This window comes from Anomaloglossus baeobatrachus, chromosome 1, assembly GCF_048569485.1.
Source record: "Anomaloglossus baeobatrachus isolate aAnoBae1 chromosome 1, aAnoBae1.hap1, whole genome shotgun sequence".
NCBI lineage: Eukaryota > Metazoa > Chordata > Amphibia > Anura > Aromobatidae > Anomaloglossus > Anomaloglossus baeobatrachus.
In genome coordinates, this window is record NC_134353.1 from 801,451,965 (window position 1) to 801,473,919 (window position 21,955).

The 21,955-nt window shown below is 51.7% G+C and overlaps 2 protein-coding genes across 3 annotated transcripts in view; one reads left to right on the forward strand and one right to left on the reverse strand.

Moving 5' to 3' along the window:
• Positions 1 to 2,796, reverse strand: part of SLC25A46 (solute carrier family 25 member 46) — a 52,834-nt gene extending 50,038 nt beyond the window's left edge. The window contains exon 1 of one of the 2 annotated variants that reach the window (XM_075325019.1): positions 2,407 to 2,796. In XM_075325019.1, the coding sequence (XP_075181134.1) occupies positions 2,407 to 2,671 (265 nt within the window). In that variant the 5' untranslated portion in view covers positions 2,672 to 2,796. The remainder of the gene's footprint in view (positions 1 to 2,406) is intronic. The other variant, XM_075325020.1, reaches the window with a different exon arrangement.
• Positions 2,797 to 2,923: 127 nt separating this feature from the next.
• TMEM232 (transmembrane protein 232) overlaps positions 2,924 to 21,955 on the forward strand; it is a 383,971-nt gene continuing 364,939 nt past the window's right edge. The window contains exon 1 of the mRNA XM_075341901.1: positions 2,924 to 3,011. The gene's annotated coding sequence lies outside the window, so the exon portion shown is untranslated. The remainder of the gene's footprint in view (positions 3,012 to 21,955) is intronic.

Genomic DNA, 21,955 nt, shown 5'->3' on the forward strand with positions numbered 1-21,955 from the left:
AATCACTGACATGTGAAACAGGCCTTACAGATAGAGATGGGTTCAGCATGTGGATCCAGCATATCATATTGCCTGCTGGAGATAAGCCGTACCCAGACATGGCCAGAAATGGCTCTCAGAGAGAACACAGTAGCACCAGGCTGGTGAAGAACCCCTGAGTATGGCAAAGGCGGCGAAACCATCACTCAGCTGACAAGCCAGCTGTTAAGGCGGTCTAACAATTCCTGCCCTTTGCTCTACTTTAGATCTTCCATTGGATTGCACAGGGCAGGCTTAGCTCTGCTCCCCCAATATAGGTGCTGGATGCAGGGACGCAAACCCCTGATCCCAGTTATTAATTTTCACAAGTACTAACCAGTACATACTGGGAACAGCCCACTAGAGCTGTTATTTTGGGCATGTGCTGACCCAATGGTCTATTTATCACAATGCGGCAAATGTCACGGTCACTCTAAGACCCTGTGTTCACATGCTGAGTATTTAAGGAGTTATTTACCTCAGTATTTGTAGCCAAAGTCAGGAGTGGGTAGAAATTACAGAAGTGCTGCCGTGTGTATTATACTTTTCCTGGCTTTGGCTACAAATACTGAGGTAAAAACGCCCCCAATACTCAGCGTGTGCACAGGGCTTTAGGCCGGGGTCACGCGATGAGTATTTAGTATAGCTTTGATGTTACAGATTTTCTGCACCCGTTAAGATTACTTAGGGCTTTTTACTGCATTTATTGCACTTTTATCGCAGTCTCGTCTTGCTTTGTCCTGTTTTATATAAGCCTGCCTTGTTTTGGATACTCCCGGTTCTCCTATATAGAACTCCAGTTATCGTCATGGCAGAATACAGGCATCATAATCGCACTTCTGCAGCAGAAACGCATTAAACGCGTGTGTGTTTATCTGGGGATATTAGCAAATACCTCCAATTAGAAATGTAGTATAATTCTCCTAATATAACCATGTCTCTTACCTCATGTGCGGGGCATTGCAGTTCAGGTATAAATGGTTATGACCACAAGCAACTGTCACTATATATGTGGTCGTAACCATGGATACATAAACCTGCAATGCCCTGCACATGAGGTAAGAGACATAGCTACATCAGGAGAACTATACATTTCTAATTGGAGTTATCTGCTATTACACCTACTACTTATTGGGATATGATATTGGAGATGGGAATACCACTTTCCCCTTCCCGCTGCTGTGACATAAGAACTATAGTCACTTCTGCGCTAGCATGTTATGGCTGGTTTAGCTCTCAGTCCGTAGATATTAGAGAACTTTAACATGTGGGTGACAATGGGGTGTACTAGGGTCACAGTAACCAGGAGAGAGTGGGTGATAATGGGGTGTAGCGGAGTCACAGTGCAGAGAGGGTGGGTGACAATGGGGTGTAGCGGAGGTCACAGTGCAGAGTGGGTGGGTGATAATGGGGTGTAGCGGGGGTCACAGTGCAGAGTGGGTGATAATGGGGTGTAGTGGGGGTCACAGTGCAGAGTGGGTGGGTGACAATGGGGTGTAGTGGGGGTCACAGTGCAGAGTGGGTGGGTGACAATGGAGTGTAGCGGGGGTCACAGTGCAGAGTGGGTGGGTGACAATGGAGTGTAGCGGGGGTCACAGTGCAGAGTGGGTGGGTGACAATTGGGTGTAGCGGAGGTCACAGTGCAGAGTGGGTGGGTGACAATGGGGTGTAGCGGGGGTCACAGTGCAGAGTGGGTGATAATGGGGTGTAGTGGGGGTCACAGTGCAGAGTTGGTGGGTGACAATGGGGTGTAGCAGGGGTCACAGTGCAGAGTGGGTGGGTGACAATGGGGTGTAGCGGAGGTCACAGTGCAGAGTGGGTGGGTGACAATGGGGTGTAGCAGGGGTCACAGTGCAGAGTGGGTGGGTGACAATGGGGTGTAGCAGGGGTCACAGTGCAGAGTGGGTGGGTGACAATGGGGTGTAGCGGAGGTCACAGTGCAGAGTGGGTGGGTGACAATGGGGTGTAGCAGGGGTCACAGTGCAGAGTGGGTGACAATGGGGTGTAGCAGGGGTCACAGTGCAGAGTGGGTGGGTGACAATGGGGTGTAGCGGGGGTCACAGTGCAGAGTGGGTGGGTGACAATGGGGTGTAGCGGGGGTCACAGTGCAGAGTGGGTGGGTGACAATGGGGTGTAGCGGGGGTCACAGTGCAGAGTGGGTGGGTGACAATGGGGTGTAGCGGGGGTCACAGTGCAGAGTGGGTGGGTGACAATGGGGTGTACTGGGGGCACAGTGGGAGAGGGCACGGGGGTGTACCGCACATGCCGCTGCCTCCTGTCCCCGCTCGGGCAGGCACAGTATGGGCGGGTGCTGCCCTTCCCTGCCGGTTGTACGGTTGCACAGATCAGCCCTCCCCGATGATGGAGCCGCCGGCGCACAGCGCTCACCCCCGCCGCTGCTCTCCTCGCCCAGGCCGGGGGGCGCCGGGTTCCCGTCTCCTCCATACTGTGGGGTCTTCTCCCCCCAGTGCAGGTTGCGGCTGCCCGGGATGTCGGGCGGGGTGGTCACCCAGTGTTGTGACAGGTCCCCGGAGGAGCTGAATGACCTTGTCGGGAAGCTGTGCTGGTACGGAGGTGGCGCCTCCTCTCCTCGGGCCCAGGCCGAGCCCCTGTATCCCAGACCATCGAAACCCTCGGGCCGACGGGGCTGCATGATACCTCTACTATTACAACTGCGGCCCGGGTCACAGGACGGAGTGACGTCACGTAGACAGGTGCCCAGCCTCCCCTGAACTGTGCAGGAAAAGGGCGGCCCGGGGACGCGATGACGTCACGCGGGAGCGAGGCATGCCGGGACTTGTAGTGAACTCCTCCGCCAATAGTGACAATGGGCTGCAGGATGACTAGTACACTCTGACGTGCCAGCCACACGTGGGGCTGTGTACGGAACGCTGGCCAGTGATTGGGTGGGCTGGGAAGGGGCCGGAGTCTGTTAATGCGTCCATAGCAACCAGTGAGGGGACGCGGGTGAGCAGCTGCTGCGGCTGAGCGGAGTGAGTATCTGGTTGCATCATCGTTCTGTGGGCGAGAGATGATATGTCCGTCCGCAGCCTGTGCGCAGTGTCACCCGCAGCTCCGGCTGCAACCTCTAGTCTACACACCTGTGACGTCATCTGTGAGCAGGAGGGAGCTGCATGGGTGGACCCTTACCAAGTGACCATGTTTCCTACTAGTGGTGCACCCTAATCATGGCTATAGGGCAGGGGTGAGGAACCTCCGGCCGGCGGGGGGCCATATGCGGCCCGCAATGACTTTTGCTGTTGTGCCCGGGCTGATACCCGGGGACCGCAGTGCTGGGGCGGCAACCGCATCTTGCTGGCTGAACGCACCTCAAGCACTACGTCCCCACGCTGGCACTGGCTACGTGAGGACGTACAGTAGTGGGTATAGGTGCGCTCCAATCCAACAGAAGAGGAGCGACTGCCCCAATGTCCTACTGTGCCCGGCGGCAGTGATCCCAGCCTCCCCCATGTCTGCCTGTCCTCCCAGCCTCCCCCAGGTCTGCCTGTCCTCCCAGCCTCCCCCAGGTCTGCCTATCCTCCCAGCCTCCCCCAGGTCTGCCTGTCCTCCCAGCCTCCCCCAGGTCTGCCTGTCCTCCCAGCCTCCCCCAGGTCTGCCTGTCCTCCCAGCCTCCCCCAGGTCTGCCTGTCCTCCCAGCCTCCCCCAGGTCTGCCTGTCCTCCCAGCCTCCCCCAGGTCTGCCTGTCCTCCCAGCCTCCCCCAGGTCTGCCTGTCCTCCCAGCCTCCCCCAGGTCTGCCTGTCCTCCCAGCCTCCCCCAGGTCTGCCTGTCCTCCCAGCCTCCCCCAGGTCTGCCTGTCCTCCCAGCCTCCCCCAGGTCTGCCTGGCCTCCCAGCCTCCCCAGGTCTGCCTGTCCTCCCAGCCTCCCCCAGGTCTGCCTGTGCTCCAAGCCTCCCCCATGTCTGGCTGTGCTCCCAGCCTCCCCAGGTCTGATTGTGCTCCCAGCCTCCCCAGGTCTGACTGTACTCCCAGCCTCCCCCAGGTCTGCCTGTGCTCCCAGCCTCCCCAGGTCTGATTGTGCTCCTGTGGCGCCCCTGACCTGGTCAGGCACCACTGAGTACTGCACCCATGCTGGGGACAGTACAACACAGGTAATCCAGAAGGCTGACCGAGGTGTGACTACACAGGCGCATAGTGATCAGGTCTCACACATGTACCTTTGAGAGGACCCCTGGGGATCCCAGGAGGGGGCGAAGCCTCCACCTCCACCCGAGGGGTGGAGGGGGCGAAGCCTCCATCTCCACTCAAGGGGTGTGGTAGAGAGCCTGGTTGCTAGGTGGCGTAGGCAGGCACAAAAGGGAAAAGAGGAAGGAGGAGGAGAAGAGCAGTCTGAAGCAGAGTGTGGAGGAGTGAGGAGCATGGAAGTGGAGCTCAGACAGGAGCAGCAGTGCAGGTCCCACGAGTGAGCCGGTTTAGTGTGCAGCTCAGGGAAAGCAGACGTGAGGAGCAGACCCTGGGGCTGTTGCAGTCTAACAGCGTCCACGCAGTGACTACCGACGGGGGAGAACGGTCACCTGGGAGTGCTGCCCGAAATCCACACACAGCTAAAGAGAGAGCAACGGAGTGGAAAGTAAGGAGACTGTCAGGGAGAACCAGGCCCAAACGGGTAGCAGGTCCCAGTGCAGGGATAGATTCACCTTTCCTTTGCCAAACCTGCATGAGGGGGCACTTTACACCCCCAAGACAACACTACAGAGTCCGCAGCCACGTAGCCACAGTTAGGGCCCATAGTTCACAGGAGGCAAGCAGCTGGAGTGATCTGGTCCAGGCTACAAGCAAACGGGCCAAAAAGAAGGGGAGAGAGGCACCAGCAACTTCCCTGGGCGACCCCAGCAGGGCTTCAAGCAGGGGTTACCCCAAAACGGAAAGGGCTAAGGAAGGCGAGTCGGTAGCCACCCTCATCAGTCAGCCTGAAGGACACCTGGTTCCAGCCTGGTTCATCCCAGCTACGCCCGGGTTACTCACCCTGCCATCATCAGTGAGTAAAATCCATGAAAGACATCCTGCTTGTGTGTGTGAGTCATTCTGCGACTTCTAGTTCCACACACCTACACGGGACCCTGGGGCATGCCTCACTCTCAGGAGGCTATTACAACTGACTGCACCTACCATCAGCCCCAGGCACCCCTAACCTGCAGTGGCGGTCCCCACTGACCGCAATTCTGAGAGTGGCGTCACGACAATCCTAGATAGAAGATTTCCTACCTGTGACAGGATCCAGCTGCGTGGAGTCCCTGAAGGTAATGCACCGACACAACACTTGCGGGGCTTCACACTCCCAGCCTCCCCAGGTCTGACTGTACTCCCAGCCTCCCCCAGGTATGCCTGTGGTCCCAGCCTCCCCCAGGTCTGCCTGTGCTCTTAGCATCCCCAGGTCTGCCTGTGCTCTCAGCCTCCCCAGGTCTGTCTGTGCTCCCAGCCTCCCCCCATGTCTGTCTGTGCTCCCAGCCTCCCCCCATGTCTGTCTGTGTCCCCAGCCTCCCCCCATGTCTGTCTGTGTCCCCAGCCTCCCCCCATGTCTGTCTGTGTCCCCAGCCTCCCCCCATGTCTGTCTGTGTCCCCAGCCTCCCCCCATGTCTGTCTGTGTCCCCAGCCTCCCCCCATGTCTGTCTGTGTCCCCAGCCTCCCCCCATGTCTGTCTGTGTCCCCAGCCTCCCCCCATGTCTGTCTGTGTCCCCAGCCTCCCCCCATGTCTGTCTGTGTCCCCAGCCTCCCCCCATGTCTGTCTGTGTCCCCAGCCTCCCCCCATGTCTGTCTGTGTCCCCAGCCTCCCCCCATGTCTGTCTGTGTCCCCAGCCTCCCCCCATGTCTGTCTGTGTCCCCAGCCTCCCCCCATGTCTGTCTGTGTCCCCAGCCTCCCCCCATGTCTGTCTGTGTCCCCAGCCTCCCCCCATGTCTGTCTGTGTCCCCAGCCTCCCCAAATGTCTGTCTGTGTCCCCAGCCTACCCCATGTCTGTCTGTGTCCCCAGCCTACCCCATGTCTGTCTGTGTCCAGAGCCTCCCCCATGTCTGTCTGTGTCCCCAGCCTCACCAGGTCTGACTGTGCTCACAGCCTCCCCTGGGTCTCTCTGTGCCCCCTAGCCCTCTCTGTGCCCCCTAGCCCTCTCTGTGCCCCCCAATCTCCCCAGTGATCTCTGTGCCCTGAGCCTCCCCAGTGATCTCGATGCACCCAGTGATCTCTGTGCCCCAAGCCTCTTCCAGTGCCCTCTGTGCCCCTAGCACCCTCTGTGCCCCCAGCCTCCCCCGGGTCTGTCTGTGTCCAGAGCCTCCCCCATGTCTGTCTGTGTCCCCAGCCTCACCAGGTCTGACTGTGCTCACAGCCTCCCCTGGGTCTCTCTGTGCCCCCTAGCCCTCTCTGTGCCCCCTAGCCCTCTCTGTGCCCCCTAGCCCTCTCTGTGCCCCCCAATCTCCCCAGTGATCTCTGTGCCCTGAGCCTCCCCAGTGATCTCGATGCACCCAGTGATCTCTGTGCCCCAAGCCTCTTCCAGTGCCCTCTGTGCCCCTAGCACCCTCTGTGCCCCCAGCCTCCCCCGGGTCTGTCTGTGCCTCCAGCCGCTCCCATTGTTTTCTGTGCCCCCAGGGCTGTCTGTGCCCCTCCGGCATCTCCCAGGGCTGTCTGTGCCCCTCCGGCATCCCCCAGGGCTGTCTGTGCCCCTCCGGCATCCCCCAGGGCTGTCTGTGCCCCTCCGGCATCCCCCAGGGCTGTCTGTGCCTCTACAGCATCCTCCAGGGCTGTCTGTGCCCCGCCAGCATCCCCCAGGGCTGTCTGTGCCTCTCCAGCATCCTGCAGGGCTGTCTGTGTCCCGCCGGCATCCCCCAGGGCTGTCTGTGCCCCCAGCTATGTATATACCCCCAGCAATGTTTTTGCCCCCAAGCTATGTCTGTGCAACTCAGTGATGTATATACCCCCAGTGATGTCTATGCCCCGCTGCTTCCCTAGTGATGTTTATTCCTCCCAGCCCTCCCCAGCAATGTTTATGCCCCCCCAGCTATGTATGTGCTCCCCATCAATGATGTATGTACCCCCAGTAATGTCTATGCCCACAGCCACGTCTATGGCCCGCAGCTTTTTTAGTGACATATACTTCTCCCAAGTGATGTGTTTGCATTTCGCATCTTCTTTGATGCCTATGCCCCCAGCCTCCCCAGTGATCTATATTCCTCCGAACCCTCGCCTGTGATGTATATACCCCCATCCCCTCCTGTGATGTATATACAGCAGTCCCAGCCAACTCAAACCTGGAAAAGCAGTTGTGAAAAGCAACAAGATCAATATCGCCTAATATTACAGCTGCACCAAAGAGTAGACACTGCAGCCGTCACCCAAATATATTAGGGTAATTTTCAAGTTGATAGTTTTGTGCGGCCCCCAAAGGAAGGTAGAAATTTCCAAATGGCCCCCGGCAGAAAAAAGGTTCCCCACCCCTGATATAGGGGATCCTCAGCAGATGACCGTGCTGCTACTGAAACAAATCTCTATACAAACACCAACACTGATGTTACCGCCATACGGTGACCATATAGTGGTACAGTCCCTGACAGAAGTTCTGTCGCTTATCCATGTTCTGTAAATAAAAGTTTATAACCTGACTTTAAATTCATCCATTGGTTTCATAAATTACTCTTTTGAAAGCTGAAACCCTCCCAAATTTGGTTTAGGTTCTGAATATAAAGTTGCTGTAAAGCTGAAATATTGATCATTTAATGAAAGGTCAGATTTTGGCAAGACAAAAGTTTTGTCGCCTTGTCATATAATGCACCCAATCCTAGTTTACATCCTCACCTGTGCTCACTAATGATCGGTTAATTAGTGGGTGTGTATACAAAGAAACCCAGCACCCCAGATCTTCACTTGAACTGCAACTTGACCTTTGACAACATGCCGAAAATCCACCCTGCGACCAAAGCCTTGATTATCATGAGGCTGCAGACCAGATCCACTGCAGAGGTGGCTGGCACCTTTAGGGCTCATTCGCATGATTGTTCTGTTTGTCCTGGTCAGTTCCTCTTTTTTGCGGACCCACGGACAGGACCATCTTTTCAATGTCTTTTGTGTAGGATTGGATAGTACACTGAAGCACTTTCGTGTGCATCCGATCCTACATAAAACACATTGGATGCCGTATGTCTGTTCCGTTATTAAGGAACATGTTCTATTCTGTTCCGTAATAACGGACCGTGACTCAATACAAGTCAATGGGCCCGCAAAATCCCCGGAAGCCATACGGAAGCACCGTGCAGTCTGTGTCCCACTTCCCCGCCAGCCCGAAGCTGCCTGCACAGCAATGTGTCCGCAGCTGCCCGCACAGCAGTGTCAGCATATGTCCACATTGCAGTGTCAGCATATGCCCACACTGCAGTGGGAGCAGCCATTGGGATGATGAGCGTCGCTGTCAGAAGGTTAGTAAAGTTCATTACCTGCGGTGAGGAAGTCCTGCTCTCCAGACGTTAGCGCTTGTCACATCACCTCTGTTGGGCGGCCCGAGACTGTGACTAGTGGTGACGTCACGGACCGCTCGTGAGAGGTGATCTGAGAACGCGGCGGGCATAGAAGATAGTGACCAGCGCTGACATCAGGAGTGCAGCGTCTTTCATCACCGGAAGTAATTTACCTAGCTAACCTCCTGAAGTCAGAGCTGGTCATGCCCTGCAGTGACCCGGGCTGACCTCATGATGTTAGCTCAGGTCACTGCACTGCTCTCCCAGTCAATGGGGAACGTTATGTTCTTCATTGACTGGGACAGTGACTATGGTATGGATCGTCGTGGGACCCCCTTATTGGATTACCAATAAATTGGTGAAAGAGGGAATGTATTGGGAAGTGTTTTTTCAAATAAAAATTTGTCGTCTATTATTTTTTTTTTTTTTATTACTGACTGGGTTAGTGATGTCGGGTATCTGATAGACGCCATGACATCACTAACCCCAGGGCTTGATGTCAGGTGACATTACACATCTGGTATCAACCCCATATATTACCCCGTTTGCCACCGCACCAGGGCATCGGAATGAGCTGGGGAAAAGCACCAGTATTGGCACATCTAATGGATGCACCACTTCTGGGGCAGCTGTGGCCTGCTATTCTTAGGCTGGGGAGGGTCCAAGAACCGCAAACCTCCCTAGTCTGAGAATACCATCCGTCCGCTTTACCTTGGCTGGTGATCCAATTTGAGGGGGACCCCACGGTTTTTTGTTTTAAATTATTTATTTAATTTAAAATAACAGTATGGGGTGCCCTCTGTTTTGGATTACCAGCTAAGGTGAAGCTGTCAGCTGTGGTCTGCAGGCTGCAGCTGTCTGCTTTACCCAAGCTGACTACAAGAAATAGGGTGGACCCCACGTCGGTTTTTTTAATTAGTTATTTTTTGGCTAAATATAAAGCTAGGCACCCTTTAGTGCCACATGAAAGGCACTAAAGGATGCACAATTACAAAATGCTGGGGAGTGGGACATTATATATGTCTTTTCTCATCTATTATCTATCTATCTATCCCTCTATCTATCCCTCTATTCATTCATCCCTCTTTTTATCCCTCCATCTCTCTGTTTCTCTATCCCTCTGTCTATCTATCTATCCATCTAGGTATCCCTCTATCTATCTATATTTATCTATCTAGCTGCTTCCGTGTTTTGCGGACCGCAAAAAAAACCCGGAAGATGCACGCATGACGCAGGGATGATACACGGCCCGTATACAGAACGGAACGGATGCCACACAGATGCATCCGTGAAAAAAACGGACCGTGTTTTGCGTACCGCAAAAACAGAACGGTCATGTGAATGTAGCCTTAATGTGCCTCAGCGTCAAGTACAAAGAATTAAAAAAAGATTTGAAGAGACTGGAGATGTTTTTCACAAGCCCAGGTCCAGCAAGACAACTGCTCAGGAGGAACGTTTGTTGGTTAGAAAATCCAAAGCCAGCCCCTCTTCCACTGCAGCAGAGCTCCAAAAGGCCTTGTCACCTCAAGTCCCTGTGTCAACTAAAACAGTTTGTAGGATTCTGTTTCAAAATGGCCTCCATAGTTGAATCTGTGCCCAGAAGCCAGCACTAAACAAAAGGCAATTAAAAAACCATGTGGCATTTGCCAAGTCCCACAGCCTGCTAAACAGATGGATGCTGGAAAAGTGGCAGAAGGTGCATTTCTCTGATGAATCTTCAGTTGAATTACACCACAGCCGCCGCTAATACTGCAGGAGACCTACTGGATCCCGTATGGACACAGAAAACAGTTACGTTTGGTGGTGGAAAGATCATGGTCTGGGGTCACATTCAGTATGGGGGTGTGCGAAACATTTGCAAGGTGGAAGGCAATATCAATAGCATAAAATATCAAGAAGTATTAGCTACCTCTTACATTCCCAATCATAAAAGGGGTCATATCCTGCAGCAGGATGGTGCTCCATCTCATACATCCATCTCTACAACAAAGTTCCTCCTGGCAAAGAAGATCAAGGTGCTCAAGGCCTGGCCAGCCCAGTCACCAGACATGAACATCATTGAGCATGTTTGGGGTAGGATGAAAGAGGAAGCTTGGAAGACAAAACCAAAGAATCTAGATGAACTCTGGGAGGCATGTAAAGGGGACTTTACACGCTACGATATCGTTAATGTTTTGTCGTCGGGGTGAAGTTGTTAGTGATGCACATCCGGCGACATTAACGATATCGCAGCGTGTGACACTGACCAGCGACCTTAAGCGACCTCAAAAATGGTGAAAATCGTTCACCATGGAGAGGTCGTCCCAAACTCAAAAATCGGTAAGGGTTGTTTATCCAGGTGGTTCATCACTCATGCGACAGCACAGATCGCTATGTGTGACACCGCAGGAGCGAGGAACGTCTCCTTACCTGCCGCCGGCCACAATGCGGAAGGAAGGAGGTGGGCGGGATGTTACGTCCTGCTCATCTCCGCCCCTCCGCTTTGATTGGCCGGCCGCTTAGTGACGTTGCGGCGACGTCGCTGTGATGCCGAACGTCCCTCCCCCTTGAAGGAGGGATTGTTCGGCAGTCACAGCGACGACGCCGACCAGGTAAGTATGTGTGACGCTGCCGTAGCGATAATGTTCGCTACGCCAGCGATCACAAACAATCGCATGCGTGACGGGGGCAGGTACTTACACGCTCGCTATCGCTACAAATTGCTAGCGATATCGCTACCGTGTAAAGCCCCCTTAAGACTACATTCTTTACTATTCCTGATGACTTCATCAATAAATTGTATGAATCATTGTTCAACTGCATGGATGCAGTCCTTCAAGCTCATGGAAGTCACACAAAATATTAAATATGGCTCTAATAGCACCACAACTTCATTCACCAATGTTATTCAACATATCTTTGTATTAGAAGTTAATTATTTGTTTGAATTTCACATTACTTTCTGTGGGCGACAAAACTTTTGTCTTGCCAAAATCTGACCCCCTATACACAGTATAATGCTCACAGCCCTCTATACACAGTGTGATGTTCGCAGCTCCCCTTTATACAGTATGATACTCACAGTCTCCTATGCACAGCCTGATGCCTTATACATAGTACGATGCAGCTCCCCTATGCAAAGTATAGTGCCTGCACAACTCACCTATACACAATATGCTGTGCCCACCACTCACGTAAAAACTGTGGAGGAGAAAAGCGCAAAATAGGGTCTTATCTGGTGGATGAGGGGATATATGTGCAAAGACAGGTACTCACCTGCTACAGTTGTGACAGGCACAGCTCCTATGAAAGCATGTAGGCCGATTACGCAGTGGTGGTCAGCAGCAGCCCCGATGGGGAAGTGTAGATCACAAAATGGGAGCAAGAAAACGGGTTAAATGCTGCGCTAAAAAAACACGGATCCAAGAGAAGCGATGAAATCCTTTCCTTTATTGACACGAGTCAACGCGTTTCGAAGGCCTTCGAAACGCGCTGACTCGTGCCAATAAAGGAAAGGATTTCATCGCTTCTCTTGGATCCGTGGTTTTTTAGCGCAGCATTTAACCCGTTTTCTTCGGCGCTCCATTGGGAGACCCAGACGATTGGGTGTATAGCACTGCCTCCGGAGGCCACACAAAGCAATTACACTAAAAAGTGTAAGGCCCCTCCCCTTCTGGCTATACACCCCCAGTGGGATCACTGGCTCACCAGTTTTCAAGCTTTGTGCGAAGGAGGCACACATCCATGCATAAGCTCCACTGTTTAGTCAGCAGTAGCTGCTGACTATGTCGGATGGAAGAAAAGAGGGCCCATATAGGGCCCCCAGCATGCTCCCTTCTCACCCCACTTGCGGTTTGTAAGGTTGAGGTACCTATTGCTGGTACGGAGGCTGGAGCCCACATGCTGTTTTCCTTCCCCATCCCCCTGAGGGGCTCTGAGGAAGTGGGATCTTTCCGGCCACCAAGCCCTGAGGCCGGGCTCCATCCACAGACCCATAGAACCTGCTGGATGTGGAGCGGGAGTGCCGTTCAGGGACAAGGCCCTGCAACTTTCAGGTACTCTGTGTCCCCGTATGGCAGGCCACGCACACTCCAGGCTTGCTGGGTGTGCTAGTGCGCCGGGGACTGTAGCGCTGTGCGCTGGGCTTATAGTCCCTGCAGATTACTGGGGGACTTTACGTGGGGAGACCGCCGCGCCGACCGCCCCTGGAGCGGCGGCGCAGCTGCGACTTGTAGTGCGCCGGGGACGCGCCGACCGCGCTTTTACGGCGGCGGCGCCTCTAACTTTAGTCCCCGGCTTTTGCGGCCTAGCGCTGCTTCGTTCCCGCCCCCACCCTGTCACTCAGGGAAAGGGAGAGACGCTGTTCTATAGCAGCGCCGAGGGCTGGAGCCTTATTTGCATTCTCCAGCCCCCTTCACTAGACACAGTGGGCGCCGGGTTCCCGCTCTTGTCTCGGGCACGCCCTCGGCCCGCCCCTCTCCTCTGGACGCCGGCAGCCATTCCGGCACGCAGAGCGGGAAAACGGAGACAAGCGCTGAGCTACCAGCACAGGATTCCGGCGCCACACACCCGCTTTTGTGCGGGCGGTAAGCGGCAACTAAAGTGCTGACCCACTAATGCCGAAGTGTCCTGTTGTACTTTTGTACGGTCGCTATTCAGGATGCAGACCTAGAAACAGCAGCAAAAGATCAGGGGTGCTAAAGCACAGACTCTATATGCTGCTTGTCTTGCATGTGCTGCAGTGTCATGTGTCCTTTATGCTTGTATGCTTTACATTGCACTGTAAGGGCTATTCTTGGCTGTCTACCCGCCTAGATGGCTAGACAGCGGCAGCAAACAGCAATGGTGCTAAGGCACAAGCTTTCAATGCTGCTTGGATTGCATGTACTGCAGAGTTTATTTTCATGCTTGTACATTCACTGCATGTCGCTATTCTTGGCTACTGCTCCTTGATGACTAGACAACAGCAGCAGAAAAGCAAGGGTGCTAAGGCACAAGCTTTCAATGCTGCTTGGATTGCATGTGCTGCAGTGGTTATTTTCATGCTTGTATGCTATACATTCACTGTATGTCGCTTTTCTTGGCTAATGCTCCTGAATAACTAGACAACGGCAGCAGAAAAGCAAAGGTGCCAAGGCACAGGCTTTCTATGCTCCTTGTACTGCATGTGCTGAAGTGTTTATTGTACTTCATGCTTGTATGCTATACATTGCACTGTACGGTCGCTATTCTTGGCTAATGCTCCTAGATGGCTAGACAGCAACAGCAAAAAAAAAAAAAAAAAAAAAAAAAAAAGCATGGGTGCCAAGGCACAGGCTTTCTATGCTGCTTGTACTGCATGCGATACTGTTCCAGGACCCCCAGTGTGTGCAATTACTCAACGGGGTCTCTGCTACAGGTGGCCAAAAGAACCACCTGTGATCCCTGTCCAGGGACAGGGACGGAGTTGCAGTTTCCGCTGATATATTGTCTGTGACTATGACTAACATCTTACAGACTTTGCAGTCCAGACAGACCTTGGGCAATGTTGATTCAATGCCCCTGGCCACCCTGATTTCGAAACAAATCATGGCTCCAGGAGGGTCCCATGCATCCCAGAGTGCATGCTCTGACACGGACGACAGTCCCAGACGGCCTAAGCGAGCTCCCTAAGAACGGCCCTCGACTTCATCACAGTACTCTCTGTATGATGATGCAGACGTAGCTGTTCAGGACTCTGATCCTGAGACCGCTCTCAATCCGGATACACCGGATGGTGACGCTATAGTGAATAATCTTATAGCGTCCATCAATGGAAAGTTGGGTATTTCTCCCTCAACTCCTCCAGTGGAGGGGTCAGCTTCACAGCAGAAGAAATCCCTATTTCGGTATCTCAAGCGTATATTGAGTACTTTTCTGGTCACTCTGACTCCAGAGAAGCAGTCCAGGAACACCACGCTTATCCCGATAAGCGTTTTTTTCAACCGTATTGAGGATACGCGTTGTCTCTTCCCCCCTGACGTGCTCAAGCGCTCCAAGGGTGGATCCCCCAATCTCCAGGCTTGCGGCTAGATCTATAGTTGCAGTGGAAGATGGGACTTCACTTAAAGATGCCATTGACAGACAGATAGCCCTCTGGTTGCAATCTGTCTATGAAGCTATCGGCGGGTCGGTTGCCCCGGCATTCGCAGCCATAGAGGCACTCCAAGCTGTTTCAGCTAGTATTGCGCAGAGGGACGCGGTCACATGTACATCTTGGCCGCAGTAGCGTCCTTCACCTCGCAATGTCGGCATTGCGACTCAAGCTGTTTATGCTGTCCTGGACTCTACGAGCCGTACGTCAGTGGCGTCCGCCAACTCCGTGTTGTTACGCTCCTAGTGTTAAGGGATTGGAGCAGATGCTGCTTCCACAAAAGTGCTTAACCAGATTGCCTTTATCTGGTGACAGACTGTTTCGTGAGCGGTTGGATTAAATCATTCAACTGTCCAAGGGTACGGATTCTTCCTTACCCCAGCTATCAAACAAGACCCATCAGGAGAAGGGACAGTCGAGGTTTCGGTCCTTCCCAGGCTCGGGCACGTCCCAATTGCCCTCGTCCAACAGGACTCAAAAGGCTCAGAGGGGCGCAGGTTCCTGGCGGGCTCAATCACGCCCGGAGAAGGCAGCCGGAGGAACCACTACCAAGGCGGTTTCCTCATGACTTTCAGCCCTCTCTCTCCGCGTCCGCGGTCGGTGGCAGACTCCCCCGCTTTAGCGACATTTAACTGCCACAGGTCAATGGCCGGTGGGTGAGAGACAGTTTGTCGCAAAAACTTCCTCACCGGCCGAGCCGAGGCTCTTCTACAGGCAGTAGGAGTCGTAATCCCGGTTCCTCCTCAGGAACAAGAGACACTTTTTACTCCGATCTGGTCGGGGTGACAAAATAGGACGACTCCTTCCGTTCCGTTCTGGACCTTAAACTGCTCAACAAGCACGTGAAAACCAGGCGGTTCCGGATGGAATCCCTCCGCTCCGTCATTGCCTCAATGTCTCAAGGAGATTTCCTTGCATCAATAGACATTAGGATGCTTATCTCCACGTGCCGATTGCTCCAGAGCACCGGCGTTTGCTACGATTCGTTATTGAAGACGAGCATCTTCGGTTCGTAGCCCTACCCTTCGGTCTGGCGACAGCCCCACGGGTTTTCACCAAGTTCATGGCAGCAGTGGGACCACTCCCGCACTCTTAGGGTCACCCTGTGATCCCTTACTTAGACCATCTACTGGTCAAGGCACTCTTTTAAGAGGCATGCCAACACAGCCTGAACATGGCGCTGGAGACTTCCCAGAGTTTCGGGTGGGTCCTCAACTTTTCAAAGTTAAACCCAATCGCTGGCATATCTTAGCTTGGGGTTTCACACTCTCTCAGCGATGGTGAAGCTTCCACTGGACAAACAGCGGTCACTACAGACGGGGGTGCAGTCTCTCCTTCAAGGGGACACCTCATCCAGAGGCAGTCCCTTTCACGCAGTTTCATCTGCGTCCACTTCAATAGAACATTCTTCGCTAATGGGAGGGGAAGTCGATGTCCCTACACAGGAACGTCCCCCTTTCTCAGACGATCAAGGACTCTCTTCAGAGGAGTCCACTCTTCAGATCAATTGTCTGGAGCTCTGGGCAGTGTATATTGCCCTGCAAGACTTCCTGCAGTGGCTGGAAGGCAAACAGATCCGAATTCAGTCGGACAATCCACAGCGGTGGCATACATCAACCACCAAGGCGGACTACGCAGTCGGCGAGCCTCCCAGGAAGTCCGCCGGATTCTGCTAGGGGTGGAAGACAGAGCATACACCATATCCGCAGTTCACATCCCGGGCGTAGAAAACTGGGAAGCAGACTTCCTCAGTCACCAGGGCGTGGACGCAGGAGAATGGTCTCTGCACCCGGACGGGTTTCACGAATCGGCACAACAGCAAGGTCCCGGTTTTCATGACGATCAAAGAGCTCAGGCGACAGGCATCTCACGGTCGGTCAACCGTGGGCACTACCAGACCGGCCAGACTTACTGTCCCAAGGGCCGTTTTTCCATCTGAATTCTACGGCCCTGAACCTACTGTGTGGCCATTGCGTCCTAGATCCTAGTGTCCTCAGGATTATCCCAAGGGGTCGTTGCTGCCATGAGACAGGCTATGAAGCCCACGTCTGCTAAGATCTACCACGGAAGTGGAAGATTTTCTTTTACTGGTGCTCTGTACAAGGAGTGTCCCCCTGGCCATTGGCATTGCCCACTTTTCTTTCCTTCCTGCAATCTGGGTTGGAAAAGGGCTTGTCGCTCGGCTCCCTTAAAGGGCAAGTCTCGGCGCTATTGGTGTTTTTTCAGAAGCGTCTAGCACGACGTCCGCAGGTACGCACGTTCCTGCAGGGGGTTTGTCATATCGTCCCCCCGTACGAACGGCCGTTAGATCCATGGGATCTGAACAGGGTACTAGTTGCTCTCCAGAAGCCGCCTTTCGAGTCTCTGACGGATGTTTCACTCTCTCGACTATCACAGAAAGTGGCCTTTCTGGTAGCGATCACGTCTCTTCGGAGAGTGTCTGAGCTAGCAGCGCTGTCATCCAAGGCTCCCTTCCTGGTGGTCCACCAGGACAAGGTAGTGCTGCGCCCCATTCAGGAGTTTCTCCCTAAGGTAGTATCCTCGTTTCATATTAATCAGGATATCTCCTTACTTTCCTTTTGTCCTCATCCGGTTCACCGGTATGAAAAGGATTTACATTTGTTAGATCTGGTGAGAGCACTCAGAATCTACATTTCCCGCACGGCGCCCCTGCGCCGCTCTGATGCACTCTTTGTCCTTGTCGCTGGTAAGCGCAAGGGGTCGCAGGCTTCTAAGGCCACCCTGGCTCGATGGATCAAAGAACCAATTCTTGAGGCCTACCGTTCTGCTGGGCTTCCGGTTCCATCAGGGCTGAAGGCCCATTCTACCAGAGCCGTGGGTGCGTCCTGGGCATTGCGTCACCAGGCTACGGCTCAACAGGTGTGCCAGGCAGCTACCTGGTCGAGTCTGCACACTTTCACCAAACATTATCAGGTGCATACCTATGCTTCGGCGGACGCCAGCCTAGGTAGAAGAGTCCTGCAGGCGGCAGTTGCCTCCCCGTAGGGGAGGGCTGTCTTTGCAGCTCTAACATGAGGTATTTCTTTACCCACCCAGGGACAGCTTTTGGACGTCCCAATCGTCTGGGTCTCCCAATGGAGCGCCGAAGAAGAAGGGAATTTTGTTACTTACCGTAAATTCCTTTTCTTCTAGCTCCTATTGGGAGACCCAGCACCCGCCCTGTTGTCCTTCGGGATTTTTGGTTGTTTTTCGGGTACACATGTTGTTCATGTTGAATGGTTTTCAGTTCTCCGATGTTACTTCGGAGTGAATTTGTTTAAACCAGTTATTGGCTTTCCTCCTTCTTGCTTTTGCACTAAAACTGGTGAGCCAGTGATCCCACTGGGGGTGTATAGCCAGAAGGGGAGGGGCCTTACACTTTTTAGTGTAATTGCTTTGTGTGGCCTCCGGAGGCAGTGCTATACACCCAATCGTCTGGGTCTCCCAATAGGAGCTAGAAGAAAAGGAATTTACGGTAAGTAACAAAATTCCCTTCTTCTTGCTCCCATTTTGTGATCTACACCACTCACGTATACACAGTAACATGGTCCTTATACTGTATGATAACCCCCACAATAGTTCCCACATTGTGTGATGGCCCCCCGCTGTGCCCCTACAAATATTAAAATAAAAGAAAAACCTACCCACTTAACAACGGATCCTGGCGAGTCTGCTGGTAAACTATGGCAAAGACGTGAGCAGACTGATGTAGCGATGTCAGAGTCCCAGCTCGCTGATGTCGTCACATTGCTCCTTCCCGCCTAGAACTCACCCTGTCGTTCTGTACACCTAAAGTGGTGGTCACTCCAGGTGGGCCCCACCAAAGCCGCCACTAGTGATTATTATAACCAATCAAAATAATTGTAGATTGCTTGCTTAGTGTAAATGGGTTCATGGTTTTGCTGAAAACTTGTGACTACAACCCCTAGAAAAAATTATGGACTCACCTGGCTCTAAGGATGTTCATTTACTTTTCTTTAAAAAAAAAGCAGATCACAGACATGGCACAAAACTAAAGTAATTTCAAATGTCAACTTTCTGGCTTTAAGAAACACTAAAAAAAAATCTTGAAAGCATACAGTGCTAATCAGTAATGGTTACTTTTCTAGACCAAATGGGGAAAAAACTATGGAATCACTCAATTATGAGGAAAAAATTATGGACTCATGAAAAACAAACAAAAGAACACTCTAATACATCACTAGTATTTTGTTTGCACCACCTCTGGCTTTTATAACAGCTTGCAGTATCTGAGGCATGGACTTAATAAGTGACAAACAGTACTCTTCATCAATCTGGCTCCAACTTTCTCTGATTGCTGTTGCCAGATCAGCTTTGCAGATTGGAGCCTTGTCATGGACCATTTTCTTTAACTTCCACCAAAGATTTTCAATTGGATTGAGATCTGGACTATTTGCAGGCCATGTCATTGACCTTATGTGTCTTCTTTCAAGAATTGTTTTCACAGTTTTTGCTCTATGGCAGGATGCATTATCATCTTGATAAATGATTTCATCATCCCCAAACATCCTTTCAATTGATAAAATAAAAAAAAATCAGCGTAAACTTGGGTATTTATTGATGATGTAATGACAGCCATCTCCCCAGTTTCTTTACCTGACATGCAGCCCCATATCATCAATGACTGTGGAAATTTACATGTTCTCTTCAGGCAGTCATCTTTTTATTGTTTAGCTTTTCTGTATGTAAATCCCATTTCTTTTAGATGGTTTCTTACAGTTCGGTCACAGACATTGACTCCAGTTTCCTCCCATTCGTTCCTCATTTGTTTTGTTGTGCATTTTCTGTTTTGGAGACATATTGCTTTAAGTTTCCTGCCTTGACACTTTGATTTCTTCCTTGGTCTACCAGTATGTTTGCCTTTAACAACCTTCCCATGTTGTTTGAAATGGGTCCAGATTTTAGACACAGCTGACTGTGAACAACCAACATCTTTTGCAACATTGCGTGATGACTTACCCTCTTTTAAGAGTTTTATAATCCTCTCCTTTCTTGCAATTGACATCTCTCGTGTTGGAGCCATGATTCATGTCAGTCCACTTGGTGCAACAGCTCTCCAAGGTGTGATCACTCCTTTTTAGATGCAGACTAACGAGCAGATCTTATTTGGTGTTAGTTTTGGGAATGAAAATTTACAGGGTGATTCCATAATTTTTTCCTCATAATTGAGTGATTCCATAATGTTTTTCCCTGTTTGGTCTTGAAAAGTAACCGTTACTGGCTAGCACATTATGTTTTCATGATTTTTTTTTTTAGTCTTTCTAAAAGCCAGAAAGTTGACATTTGAAATGACTTTAGTTTTGTGCCATGTCTGTCATCTGCTTTTTTTTTAAAACAAAAGAAAACAACTGAATGAACATCCTCAGAGCCGGGTGATTCTATAATTTTTGTCAGGGGTTGTATAAGTGATAAAGACATTCATATTATTAAAATTTAAACTTCATTTTTAATAATGCAGAGGAAGCCCTGTAACTTTTATGAGCTAATTGCTTCACAGCTGCACCTCGCCCAGGCACACACTGGCCACTTTGTGATGTCCCAGCCTTAGGCCGGGGTCAGTCGGCTGTAGAGTCTCTCAAGTGACGGAATTGTCCTGAATATGTTAATAACACTCGGCTCAGGCTGTGCTGCGAGCATGAACCGAGTGTCATTTACTATGATCCAATTCATTTGTATGTGAGAATCAGATCACAGGGGAGGAGAAGATGGAGATTGTCTGCGTCCATTGTTTGTGTCCGCAGTAATCGGACTCCACTCAGATGTCATCAGTGCCATCTGATGTTTCACATGCTCCCATAGACTTGTACGGGTGCGAGTGAGATACGCTGCCAATCGCAGTATGCTGAGAATTTTTCTTTTGCCGAACTGTCATATGAAATAATCCGCTGATCAGCACTGCCCCGGAGTATAACGCTGGGCCGAGGGCTATCTGATAAAACATTGCATAGCACTTGGCCGGGTTGTATGCTCGTATGAGCTTTTAGGCTATGTGCACACGTAGCGTTCTGTCCCTGAAGAAATTTCTGCAGCGATTTGAACAGCACACGTGCGCTTCAAGTCGCTGCAGAAAGAGTCCGTAATGGAAAAAAAAAAGCCGATTCCATGCGCTCTGAGTGCAGCCCCTCCAATAGACAGAGCGGGGGATACATGTAGAGCGCACGGAATAAGTGACATGTCACTTCTTAGAACGCGCGCTTCAGGCAGCAGCCGAAGCACTGCGCTCTAATACGCCACGTGCGCACGTCTCCTGCATAATCTTCATAGCTTATGCTGGGGACGCAGGACGCATGCAGTTACGCTGCGGTGCAGATCGAAGCGTAACTGCATGCAAATAGGCAACGTGCGCACATAGCCTTATAGTGAGGCCATACTGAAGTATGACATCCGTTGTGAGAGTATCAGATGCAATATGCTAATGACACTTCTCTCCCCCTTTGCTGCGAGCGTGAACTGAGTGTCATGTACTGAACTCCAATCCTGCGATCGGATCACAGCTGCGGAGGAGAGGGAGGGGTTAATAGCCCTATCTCCTCCATTTTCAGACTGTGTGAATATCGCACTGCACTGGGATGTCATCCGATTGCAATCCGATATATCTCTCGCACCCATAGACTTGTATGGATGCGAGTGATACAAGATTCGCAGACAATCGCAGCATGCTGTGATGTTTTCCTCAGTCCGATTAGGGCTGAGGAAAAACTCGCAGATCTGAGCTGCAGCATTGTCTTACATGGGGCCAAGTGCAATGCGAGGTTTTCTCACATTGCACTCATGCGAGTCGTACGCCAGTGTGACGCTGACCTGATTGTGATTCTCTCCAATTAATGGGAATCTGCTACAACATAAAACAGTTCTAGTTCCAAATGGCTGAGAAAACTGCCTGAGGGGAAATAAAATGTCATATTATAGGGATATTTAATAGGTTTACTAGAATGAGAGATGAAAGTGACATTAAAGGGAACCTGTCAGCAGAATTTTCGTAATTAAACTAAAAGATTCCCCTTCTGCAGCCCCTGGGCTGCATTCTAGAAAGGTTCCTCTTGCTATTGTGCCCCCTTTGAGACCTAAATAAATATTTTATAAATTCTTACCTTTTTGTATGCAAATGTGTTTTTATGGTCACGGGGGCGGGCTTTATTTCGTCCGTTATTCGCAACCCTGCCGCTGTACACCGTCCCACATTGCTCATTTACATACATGAGGACGCCTCCAACTCTGCACCTACATATATATCCCCATAATGAATTGATTCACCTCCATCTGTTTCTGTCCTTGAACATACATCCAGGGGCATGTGGGGTCTTTATCATTCCCCCTCTGCACCTTACCCACCTTTTTGACTTCTGTTGTATAAAGACCTTGTCTATC